The sequence below is a fragment of the Elephantulus edwardii genome, unplaced genomic scaffold, assembly GCF_000299155.1.
Source record: "Elephantulus edwardii isolate Elephantulus edwardi_28Jun2011 unplaced genomic scaffold, EleEdw1.0 scaffold00304, whole genome shotgun sequence".
Classification (NCBI taxonomy): domain Eukaryota; kingdom Metazoa; phylum Chordata; class Mammalia; order Macroscelidea; family Macroscelididae; genus Elephantulus; species Elephantulus edwardii.
The window spans coordinates 1,887,136-1,899,738 of record NW_006400054.1 but is presented as its reverse complement, the minus strand read 5'-3'; the positions used below and the strand labels follow the sequence as shown (position 1 = coordinate 1,899,738).

Genomic DNA, 12,603 nt, shown 5'->3' with positions numbered 1-12,603 from the left:
CACACACACACACACACACACACACACACACACTCACTCTCTCTCTCTTTCTCTTACACACACCCCCACATACACACAGAGGTTCCCAGGCTTTTGGGGTCTCCACCTCTTCCTCTTATTACCCAACTCAACCCATTTGCTAGACATAGATTAAGAACATCCTTGGGCATTTACAACGATATCTGAGAGTCTTCAAAACACCCCTCTAGTTGCCCGTCTTTGAACTGCAGTGGCAAAAATATACTGAAAAGGCTGGTGAGAATGAAATGCATCTGTCTGGGATGAACTGTGAGCAGAATGTTTCTTCGAAGCAACAAAGGGGAGCGGTTACCTCACATACTTAGGATATATGATCAGGTGGGGCTAGTCTCTGAAGAAGGACGTCATGCTTGGAAAAAGACAGGTCAGTGAAAGGGAGGAAGGCCCTCAGGGACATGGATGGACACAGGGTTTGCAGTGGGCTTCAAGCACAGCTGTGGTTGTGAGAATGGTAAAAATCGGGCAAGATTTCAGTCAGTGGGGTCACTTTGAGTCAGAGGGGACTGGACAACACCTACCAACAACAGTGTCATTTCAGTCGGGCTCAGCTCATGGGTAAGTCAGGATTCCGGGTGTCAGAAAGATTCTGCCTGTAGCTTGACACAAACTCTCTTACCAGAACATTCCAAGATGGTCCCGGGGAATTGTCAGCCAGGCAGAGAAAATTCTTCCGCCATATTTGAGCTGTTCGGTTTAGCCGTTGCCAGTGGGGCTTTGTATCTTGAGTCACATCATACGTCGGGTCAGTGGGATCCAAGATTACTGGCCTATGAATTCCATTAGAAAAAAAAATTAAAAATAAAAAAAAACACACAAATGGTTGAACTGCCTTAGGACCAGAATTCCTTTTGAGGGAAAGAGTCCTGGATAGAAATCTATTACCTTGGATTCTAATTCCTGAAGTAACTGGGGAGGGCTTTGTCTAAGACATCCCGTTTCTCTAGGATTCTCTGGGCTTCCTGTTTTACAAAGACTGTGCACTAATGAACTAATGAAATGGTCTCTCTCTGCCCTCTAGACCCTTACCATCTAGAATGAGAAGCATTTCTACGCATTTTTTGGGGAGTGTGTATGTGGACTAGAACTGCACTCCAGAGGGCTTGCACACAGAGGGCTTGCACAGAGAGGGCTTGCACACAGAGGGCTTGCACAGAGAGGGCTTGCACACAGAGGGCTTGCACAGAGAGGGCTTGCACACAGAAGGTTTGCACACAGCTGTGACCTTTCAGAAGCAGATCTCCAGGCTTTGCTTCCGAGGGAACTCTAGGTGGACTTGAACCAACCACCTCTAGGTTAGTAGCCCAATGCTTAATGTAACTGTTTTATTTCACCCAGGGATTCCTGCAGCTTTTTACATTCTTTTGACTGAAAGTTGGCAAATCCTATTGGTTTTCATTCAATCCTTCATAGGTATTTTGTTTCCTAGCATTAATCACAATTCATTAATGAAATGAATTCATTAGAGCGGTGGCCTAGTAGTAAGGAGTTGTGTTGCCAACCTGAAGGTGTGTGGTTTGAACCTACCAGCTTCTACTTGGGAGAAAGATGGGCAAGCTCCTTGTGGGCAATTTAGAGCCATTGAAAGACCGCTGAGGGTCAGCTGTGGGTCTAATGGCATATAATAACAACACTTCTTGCTGTTGTTATGTATTGTCAAGTCACCTGCAACTCATAGTGACCCTATGTATAACAGCACTAAACCCTGCTCTATCCTGTGCTCTATTCTGTGCACTGTCTCTGACACACCCGCCCGCATTACCCCAGTCACTGAATCAGCCCACCTCATTGAGGGACTTGTCTTACCCATCATCCAACTTAACAGTTTGTTAGTTTTACCTTCCTCTCTTCCCATCCCTCCATTCCCATTCCCAGGCCTCCCAGATTGGTTGTATCTGTGTGTGCATCTTAGCTTTTTGTAGGGGTCTTAGATCGTAACTGTCCTGTTGTGACTAACTATGTCATTAGGCACCACTTGTAGATCTAACCCATGTCGTACAGTCGAGTTTGTTTTGGAGATGCAACGTGGCCACAGGACGGAACGTGACAAGGAGGGAAGTAGCAGGAGTGCCTGCTGCCGGGAAGTCCTTGCGTGGCTTCCCACCCACCCACCGCTGCAGTATTTGACACATGACAGGCTGCACAGGACAAGGCTGTGTCCTCACACAGCCCCGTCCACTGATAAAGGGGGGGCATGGGGTGGGGGTGCTCTGTACCGCGGTGCCCGCAGCCGGCACAGCAGCATGTTCCGGACGGTCTCGTCCTCAAAGTTGTAGTTGACGGTCCAGTAGACACACAGCTGCTCGTGCTGTCCGATCAGGTCGAGAACAGTCCTGAAGCCTTCGGCTAGGTCAAAGTCATCCTGCCCGCACCCCTGCTCCCAGGCATAGACCGTCAGCAGCTCCAGCGCGTACACAGGCAGCTGGGAGAACCAATATTTCACCTCCTGGTGATATCGGACAAGAAGGGACATGGTTGCTAATTTGGAGACCCAAAGACCCTCGTGTCAAGGGGTGGACATCAGGAGGCCAAAAGTCTCTCCGGAGCCACTGTCTACATAACTTAGCCGCCTGCTGGTCCTACCAGATGAATGGACCCTTCACCGCCTCTACGAGTACGCACGTAGAACCCATCATCTGACAAACCTGTGTGTGATCGTGAGTGTCATTATGTACATGTATTATACGCTGCCAAGGCGGACCAGCCAAGGGTCTCAGGAAGAACAGCGTTCACACAAGGCTTAGCCTCCTCTCCACCTTGTCTCTGCTTTCTTTCTCTTCACGCCGTGTGCTGAATAAAAACCATAACCCACTTTCTTGACTATTTGTAACAACAGTGCTGTTTCGCCCCCTCCAACAACATAGGAGACTAAAGGAGCCTAATTCATAACGTTAGAAACAGCCCAAATATCTGTCAGCAGCAGAATGAAGAAATGTGTGGTATATTAAAGGCGATCAAGAAACACTGTCACACACAATAAAATTGTCACTGTCTTAGGCATAAACGTGAGCAGAAGGGGCCTCTCACAAAGTCCATGCAACACGATTCCATTTACGTTCAGCTTACACTCTGGTGACCAATGTTATAATAGTGGTTTATTTTGGGGCAGCCAGTCTCTCGGGTGCAGGAACTGTTCTGTGTTTTGGACTGAGAGCTGCTTCACAAGATCACGGTGGTTGAGTTGATTCTGAACCACAGTGTCCCCCTCTTGGGTGGCTGAGGCCATAATTTTGGACAGAAGGAAGCTGCCTAGTGGATTGGAGCAGCTAGTGGATTGGAACTGATGACCGTTGGGTTAGCAGCCCTGCATGTTACGCACTGTGCCAGCCAGGTTTCTTGGGTGCTGCTTACAAGGAATTTAAAATGTGTGTTTTGAATTACTTATAATAACAATGCTTTATTGACTGCAATAAGCGACCTCAATAAAAAGGAAATGAATAATAACAAAAGATGCCCATTGGAAATTACCTGTGCATACCACTGCTTTACCAGGAGGATCAAATCCTTTAGTTTCCTGGGGCGGTTATCAAAAAACTCTTTCTGGAGCCTCACAAAACTGGCCGATAATTCACCAGGGGAGGCTTCTGTTGCATCCATAAAGCTCCTGAATTTTCAATAGATCTGGGAGCTGGGCTTCTCAATAAAGCCTAATGAGAAAAAGAAATGGGCATTTGGTAAACACATGACCTCTGAGGGGACGTATTCTTCCTCTGTGAAGGCCAGTCATAGTTTGACAGCACAAGCCAGTAACATAATCTCTTAGAAGAAGCACATTCACACGACATGCAATGAGGAGGAGTGGTTTGCCTCATCTGCTAATAAAACACATTCTAAAACGACTATAATGAAAACAGTATGGTATTGGTTTTAAGACAATCAAGGACTGAAGAGAAGGCCCAGAAGCACAATTATTAATGAAAAAGGGGGTATTTAACAAGGGAAGAAAGCTGGTTTCTTAAAAAGAAAAATGATGTTCAAGCAGGATTTTTTTTTAAAGTTTTTATTTTATTCTAATTTCAAGCAGGCTTCTTATCCGGAGTAATGCTAATGATACAGTATGAGTTGGAACTGACTGGATGGAGTGAAGTTTGGTTTGGGTTATTGAATTCATCCTGTGGACTGCCAAGAGAACTAACAGGTCTGTCCTGGAGAGGGTGAAACCAAACTGCTCCTTGGAGGCAAGGATTTTGAGACTCCGTCTCACATCCTTTGGTTATGTCTCCAGGAGGGGCCAGTCTTTGGAGAGAGATATCATGCTTGGAAGGGTCGAGGGACAGTGTAGAACAGGAGGACTCAGGGTGAGCTGGACTGACACAGTAACTGGGGTAATGAGGGTAGGTGTGTCAGAGAAGTGAGATTGGCTTGGGGCAGAGCAGGGTTCAGAGCTATTATGCAAAGGGTTGCTAAGAGTTGCAAGCAACTCGATGGCCCATAACAACAATAACAACAAAAATAACAACAAAATAACAGAAGAATCAATGCCTTTGAGCTGTAATGTAGGAGTAAAATACTGAATATCCCACAGACTGCAGAAAGAATAAACAAATGTTTTGGAGGAAGGAAAACCAGCTTAGTCCTTAGAGACAAGGATGGGAAAGCTTCATCTCAGACTTTGGGCCATTCCTTGGAGAAGGATGTCATGTTTGGGAAGGTGGCGAATCCTCAACAAGATGGACTGACAGAGTGATTGTAACCCTGGGGCAGAGAATCGGAGAGACAAGGAGGATGGAAATGGGTAGGACAGGGTTCAGACCGGTTGTGTACATGGTCACTACATCAGCGGGACAGTAAGTAACAACCACAACAGCTCGGTTGGTGCTAAGGGCTCATTTTTTTCCATGTGTCTTTGGTTCCTGCCCCTCCCCTACTCTTCTTTGCTTCAGACAAAGAGTAATGGTTGTACTTTGTTGTGTTTTTTTTTAAATTGAGATTTTAATGAAAGTTTATAGAGAACTTGGATTTCCATTCATTCATTTTTACACATTTTCCTCCCTGCCTTCCCCAGTTTGCTTTTCTCCTGGGGGGGAAAAATCTTCCATTGTTGTATAAATCCCTACCTCCACCCTAGTCCACTTTACTATGCAGTTCTTATACTGGACTGTTATCACACAGATAATACTTAATCCTATATTCCTTTTAAGCAGGTCTTTCCCTCATCTGTTTCAATGTAGTATACATTATTTATCCCCTCTTTTCTTAGTTTCCCCCAAACCCTGATGCCAGTCCTGTTTTACAACAGTGGCACTATGCAATATTTGTCCTTTTGTGACTGAGATATTTCAGTCAGCATAATGTCCTCCAGGGTCACCCATTTTGTACAATATTTCATGAGTTCCCTGTTTTTCAGGGCTGCATAGTATTCCATTATGTGAAGATACCAGAGCTTCTCTATCCATTCGTTTGTTGATGGGCACTTGGATTGTTTACTTCCCTTTGCTATTGTAAACAACACAGCAATAAACATGGGTGTGCATATATTTGCTTGGGTGGCAGTTCTAGTTTCTTTAGGGTAAATTCCCAGTAGTGAAATTGCTGAATCAGATGGTGTTTATATTTTCAACTTTTTGAGAAAGCACCATATTGCCTTCCATAGTGGTTGCACTATTGCACACTCCCACCAGCAGTCAATAAGGGTTACAGTTTCTCCACATCCTCGCCAGCATTTGTTGTTTGTGGCTCTGTTGAATTTTGCTGTTGTTTTTGGGGTGAGATGATATCTCATAGTTGTTTTGATTTGCATCTCTCTTAGAGCTAGGGATTTTGAACATCTCTTCATGTGCTTGTTCGCCATCTGAATATCTTCTTTGGTGAAGTGTCTGTTCATATCCTGTGGCCATTTTGCAATTGGGTTGTTTACCTTTATTTTTTTGTGGTGCTCAAGTATTCTATAAATTCTAGATATAAGTCCCTTACCAGACGAGTCTTTACCAAATATTTTTTCCCATTCTGTGGCTTTCCTTTTTACCCTATTGAAGAAGTTTTTTGATGTGCATAGGGACTTGATTCTTAGACAGTACCATTCATCTATTTTATCCTCTCCTGGTTGTAGGTAATGGTGGTCCTACAGATGGCAGCTTGTAAGCTTTTTAAATACCCAGTCAACAGATAGCAATATAGAGTCTAGAACATGACACTACTTTGCAGATTATGCTGATTGACCTTGAAGCCCATGGCCATTGGTTTATTTCCTCACAGTGTTTGTATGATATTATTTAAATTTTTGATAGGTATATCTGTGCTTGAGATGAAGTTGCAACTATACAAATGGTTAAGGTTTGGGTATTTCTGACAGTCCATGCTATATTTAATATTCTTTGTCAATGTCATAGTTTATCCCAGAAGTGGTTATAGTTGCTGTTGACTATGACATGAGTCACTATGTGACTCATAGTGACGTTGAGAACAACAAATCTCAACCAGCCTTGTCCTGAACTGTCCTCTGCCACACCAACTCCAAGGGAGTCTGCGTGACAAAATCACCCGATTGAGGCAAAAACTTCAAGGAAGTCAGCCTCTCGGAACGTGTGCTTTCTCCATGATTGTTCTTGGCCTTTCTGTAATTTCTCTTCTGTTGTCTCTTTGTGTTTTCTATGTGGGACAGGGAAACAAGGCTGTGTTCTTTACACAAAGTGTTCCTACTAAAAGTTTGTTAGATGTTCCCAGAAAGAACTAAATGGAGGTGACGACTTTGATACGCAAACATTACCTCCGGTTCTTTTAGCATTATTAAAACTTCTCAAGAATAATATGATTTTAAGGGAATTCATGGATGCATTATAACAAAAAGAATTAATGGTGGAAATCCTAGAGATGACCACTCCAGAGACTCCTAGATTTCTAGGGCTTATAAGAACTCCTTCAAAGGAAAAACCCAAACCCTTGCTCCCCACCATGAGAACACCGGGTGGAAGAATTGTTTATCTGTTAGGTAATGGTTGTTTGTGGCAGCCACCTATTGGGAGAGGCCCTTACAGAATTCCAGAGCCTACAGATAAACCTCTTCCATATACTGGAAAATATGTTGAATTTCATGCAAAACACCCTGATGGTTTTTGGGATATGTTTTTCAAAAGGTTTGAAAGTGACCAGAGAGAAGATGTTATGAAAGGTATAAATGGTAAAATAAATCATGAAACATGAGATTGGAATGATGAATTTAGGCGATATTATGACCCAAAACATCTTTTTTATAAACCAAAACTCCCTTATTGAGATAGTGATCACCCCTGGAATAATGCAAAGTGTAAAAGTGTTGTCTTTTGAATGGAAAGAAATAATATTGTAAATTTAACTAAAAATGTAAAATGTATCAAGCTTAAATTTAAAATGTAACTTTTTTACTTTGTAACTTTGCTACCAAACAAGTTAAAGAACAGGTTTAAAAACAGGTTTAAAAAGAAAATGTTTAAGGAAAAAGCCATTGTCTACCAGGCTCTCCAATTACCAAGGAACCATGACCATTAAGAATAGCCTTTCATGCTCTCCAAGGAACCATGACCATAAAAAATAGCTGTGTGCAAGATAATAATGTAAACTTTATTCTTACTTTTGTTGTTTTTCTGGCTGTTGATTAAGCCTCCAATTGTAAAAATGGAATATAAACATATCATGCTAAATGTAATAAGGAGGAAAAGGAAAGAAAAAGGAAAAAGAAAAGCAAGGGAAGAAAGAAGGGGAATTAGAATGACTCAGAATTAAAATCATCAAGATCACTTGACTGTTTGTCTTGTGTTCTTTCATCATCCCTTCGCCGAACTTCTACCCACCTTCGTGTTCCCTCTTCGAGACCCTAGACCTCAGGCTTATAAGGCCCTCCCAACTGGAGCAGCCCGCGGCAGTCCTCGGACATGCTTGAGCCCGTTGCTACTCTCACTCAGGGTTAGAATCTAAATGTCAAGGCAGATTAGAAATGCAAAATTCTGGACTCCTGCCCCAGGTCTCCTGAATCAGAAGCTGCATTTCCACCAAGTTTCCAGCTGATTTGTGTCTCCATGACCGTTTGAGAAGCCTTGCTCGAGAGTTTAACATTTAGGACATTTCCTCAAAGTTAACCAGGAGATGGGGTAGCGTGGGGACCCAGAGTGGGACCTGTCATTTTGGAAGGCATCAGTTGTGCCAATCTGGGTGTGCCATCCTTAGCCAGGAGGCTCGTGTTTCTGTCTGGGATCTCCTTCTTAGCCTTTGGCCACCCAACCCGCCTTGCACATTCCCCACTCCCAGGTCACTCACCCAGGACATTGAAGATGGGCTGCACTTTAAAGCTGACGCTTTGCTTTTCTGTGGACAGAAGGATGATGAGCTGGTCATCGACCCACACCATCTCCAGTTTGGCTGCCAGTCTCCTTAAAAATGGTTTAGCCTCATCCAGACGCTTCCAGATTTGGTAGAGAGTTTCATGTGCATCTGTGTTTCTCCTCTGATGCAGGAAGATATTGGAGTTATAGAGGAAGATGACAAGGATGCCATCAGATGTGCCTCTGAGGACCGTGTCCCGGCCATAGGAGCCACCCTGCAGGCGACAGAGAAACAGCTATGAAGCTCTGAGCCCACTGGGCATCCAGCAGGCAGTGGTATTGCTCAACATGGAGCAAAAGTGAAAAAAAAAATCTTGCAATTATACAGCAGGTGTTTAATTGATTCCCCAAAGTCCTGAGCACAGCAACAGTTTTCTTCACTGTGGCCAAAAGCCACCGTCAACTCAAATGCCCTTCAACAATAGAACAGTCAGATGTGGTACAGTCACATACAGTCACAGCGTGGAATCTTAAACAGCCACAGCAATAAACAACACAGCACAACAACATCAGCCTCCCCAGCAAGAAAGGTGGGATGAGTCCGCATCACCTGCCCAAGGCCGTTTCCTGTTGAGGGAGAGGTGAGAAATACCTCTGATTGCTCAGCTCTTTGCTGCTTCTGACATCAGCTGTCCCTCTCACAGCTCTCTCCACGTCTCTGCTGGGTTTTACAATTTCTCACAAGAGCCACACAGCATTCACGGACCACACTTACATATTATAAGCTTTATCTGGCAATGAGAGGCTTACTAGGGTTACAGCATTGTAGGAGGATAGTGAATATTCACGGAGCGCCAGAAGACTCTTTGTTTTGGAAGACATACAGCAAGGATGCTCCTTGAGAAGTGAGAATACTGCTCATGCGTTCTGAGCATGTTTTAGGGCAGAACAAGTCCCTGGCAAAGGCCGCCACACTCGGTAAAGTGGAGAGTCAGTGAAGAAGAGTGAGGCTGTCAAGGAGATGGGCTGATGGCCACAAGGAGTGACAGGCACTCAGATCAAGGTCAACTGAGAAGCAACAGGATCAACTCAGAATCCAGTTCTGTAACCAGGACAGCATCTTCTCGCCTTCCGCCATTGTGGGGGTGGTGTTGCGTACCATCTAGTCTGGACCGAACCATAGCTGACCCTCCAGTGGGTTTTCAGAGGCAGTTGATCACCTGGGAGGAGACTGCCCATCTTTCTGCTGCAGAACACGTTTGAGAGTCCAAGAGCATTCAGTGACAAGGGAAATGTTGTTTGTTGTTGTTGTTGTTATGTGCCGTCGAGTCGCTTGTGACTCATAGCGACCCTATGTACAACAGCCCTAAACTCTGCTCTGTCCTGTGCCAGTCGCACTGTCTCTGACACTCCCATCCCAACTACCCCAGTCAGTGAATCCACCTCATAAAGGGCCTTCCTCTCCTGCGCTGTCCCTCCACCCTCCCAAGCATGATGTCCCTCTCTAAGGACCGGTCTCTCCTCACAACATGTCCGAAGTATGTTAGACGGAGCCTCAGAATCCTTGCCTCCAAGGAGCCACCCGGTTTAACCCTTTCCAGGACAAATCTGTTTGTTTTCCTAGCAGTCCATGGTATTCTCAATACTCTTCTCCAGCACCACAGCTCAAAGGCATCAATTCTCCTTCTATCCTCCTTGGTCATTGTCCAGCTCTCTGATGCATAACAAGTGATTGCGAAGACCATGGCCTGTATCAGACGCACCTTAGTCTCCAGAGAGATACCATTGCTCTTCAGTACTTTGGAGAGGTCCCTAACAGCAGACTTTCCCATGGCAATGTGCCTTTTAATTTCCTGGCTGCTGGTACCAAGACTGTTGACTATGGAGCCAAGCAAACTAAAGCTGTGTACAATCTCAGTCTCTTTACCATCATCCTGATGCTGCCAATGGAAATGAAGATTTCAAAATCAACAACACCCTTTCAGAGGGTTTACCTCTGGTAAACCCAGGTGTTGCTTTGGGCTCCCCAGAATCAAAGTCAGACCAGAAGTCGGCTTAAACTAAGTCCATGTGTAGAAGAGACTCCACCCAGGCCACTTCCCTCAGTCTTCCCCTTGTGTACATCGGGCCCAACACCTCTCAAAGCTCTTTTTTGGTCTCTCACAAGTTTACTTTCTCTAAGTCAGCTCCCTCTTTTGTACTGAGTTCTGTTCCAGAAACCTGAGCTGGCTTCATTCCAGAGACCAAAAGGCAGACCTGACTCCTGCCAAATGAAGAAAAGGTGGACAGAGCCTCCGGGAGGTCAGCTAGTCACCCCCACTGGGACCCAACCCACACAGGTGAAGAAAGGCCAGAACAATTTTTTTAAAAAAATGATTTCTTTTCTCTTCGTTTCATTGTACCGCTATTATGGTTATTGCTAAAAGGCATTTCATAGATCACCTGCCTACTAGGAGAGAAATAAGTGATGAACCTTAAAAAACTTCAGGTACCAAACTTGTTAGTCAAAAGGTGAAGAATACGTGACAAGAAGCTGCACTGCAATCCCAGAGGCACAAGGTTCAAATCCACCAGATACTCTGCTGGAGAAGGAGGGGCAATCTCCTCCTGTACCAGTCAGACCTGATTTGATGGTACACACACAAAATATAATTTTTTTTAAAAAGGTGGAGAATAAGAGAAGACCCTCAAAGAGATGGATTAACACAGTAAATGGGGCAACGAGGGTGTCAGAGACAGTGAGACTGGCTCAGGACAGGGTTCAGAGCTATTCTACATAGGTAACCCAAAAGGCAAATAGCAACAACAACAACCATCCCAGCTAATGGACCCCTTGATTGCATTCTAACTATGTACCGGGCTCTGTGCCAAGAACTTTATACGCCGAAGCCTCATGATAGTCTAAGGTAGGTCTTATTCCTCTCCCCATTTTACAGAGTTGAAAACCGAGGCACAGAGAGGTAAAGAAGCCTGCCCGGGGTTACGCAGCCGAGAGGGCTTCCAATCCTTATAGTGTGTCCTGATCCTCTCACCTGAGTTGGGGGAGATAAGGAGGTGGCCTGGCTAGGACCTGGCGTGGATTCCCTTGTCCCCCTCCCTTCTGCCCTGTCACCTGCTTGGACTCACCGTGGCCACTCTCTCTACCAAAGGGTGGTCATCAGAATACAGCAGGGTGGAACTGATGGCGTCCACAGCCTGGGCGAACGGTTCCCGCCAGCCTTTCAGGGGCCGCAGGGTCCTCCGGACATAGTCATCCCAATCCTCAGTCTCCTCACAGGTCACAGGTAACCCCGATGACCACCAGCGTCCCCTGGTTCCCTGCTGGTGGCTGGTGCTCCAGACATAGTCATCCCAATCCTCAGTCTCCTCACAGGTCACGGGCAACTCCGATGACCACCAGGCTCCCATGGTTCTCTGCTGGTGGCTGGTTCTGGAGTGAGGAGCCGGGTTGAGAAGAGGGCAAGGAGGAGAGAGGAAGAGGGGGAGGGGCCTGGAGATCCAGCCAGGAAACTGAAACTGAACCGGTAGCCCTGGGCAGAGGCTGGGCCTTGCCCGGGTGTGGTTAGCTGCCCTGCTGCTTGGCACACTTCCTCCAGGGCCAGAATGTGAGCATTTGATGTCCACTGGACCTGCACCCCATTGTGTCTCTGTTTCCTCACTGGGAAAGTAGTAATCCTTGTAGGGTTACTACAAGGATTAAATACTAGGCATAGAGTGACACCTTTGAGCTGTGGTGTTGGAGAACAGCACTGAACATCCCACGAATGGCCAAGAGAACAACCAGATATGTCTTGGAGAGGGTGCAGCTGGCATGCTCTTGGGAGGCAGGAATGATGAGGCTTCACCTCACATACTTTGGGCATGCTGCTAAGAGGGGGCTAGTCCTTGGAGAGGGACCTGGTGCTTGGAAGGGTGGAGGGCCGGCAAAGGAGAAGAGGACCCTCAGACAGGTGGATTGACACGGTGACTGCCGCAATGGGTCCTTGTGTGTCAGGAAGTGTTAGGACGGCATCAGATGGAAGAAGGCTCAAGTCTTTGGCTCACGGGGTTGCTATGGGTCATACTTGACACCACCTAACAACAACAACAACAACAACTCCAACGAGTGCTTAGAACAGGAGCTGGCATGTGTTAAATGCTCTGGAAGTGTTTGCTAAGTAAAGAAAGAAAATTTCACAGTGGACATGTGTCCCTGCCCAACTCTCTTTTCATTCCCCAGTGGTTTGGGGCTCAGACTTGATGAAAGCAGAAAGGGCTCGCCTAAGGTGTGGGAGGAGAAGGACTCTGGCCATTGGCCTATTTGAATTTTACAGCCACACTACCAGATAAGCTG

The 12,603-nt window shown here is 45.7% G+C and overlaps 1 protein-coding gene across 1 annotated transcript in view; it reads right to left on the bottom strand.

The window, feature by feature from the left end:
* Positions 1-11,678, bottom strand: part of OAS2 (2'-5'-oligoadenylate synthetase 2, 69/71kDa) — a 22,275-nt gene extending 10,597 nt beyond the window's left edge. Inside the window, 5 exon segments of the mRNA XM_006901013.1 lie at positions 656-806; positions 2,253-2,485; positions 3,502-3,683; positions 8,266-8,545; positions 11,397-11,678. Of these exon segments, the coding sequence (XP_006901075.1) occupies positions 656-806; positions 2,253-2,485; positions 3,502-3,683; positions 8,266-8,545; positions 11,397-11,678 (1,128 nt within the window).
* Positions 11,679-12,603: the final 925 nt, after the last annotated feature.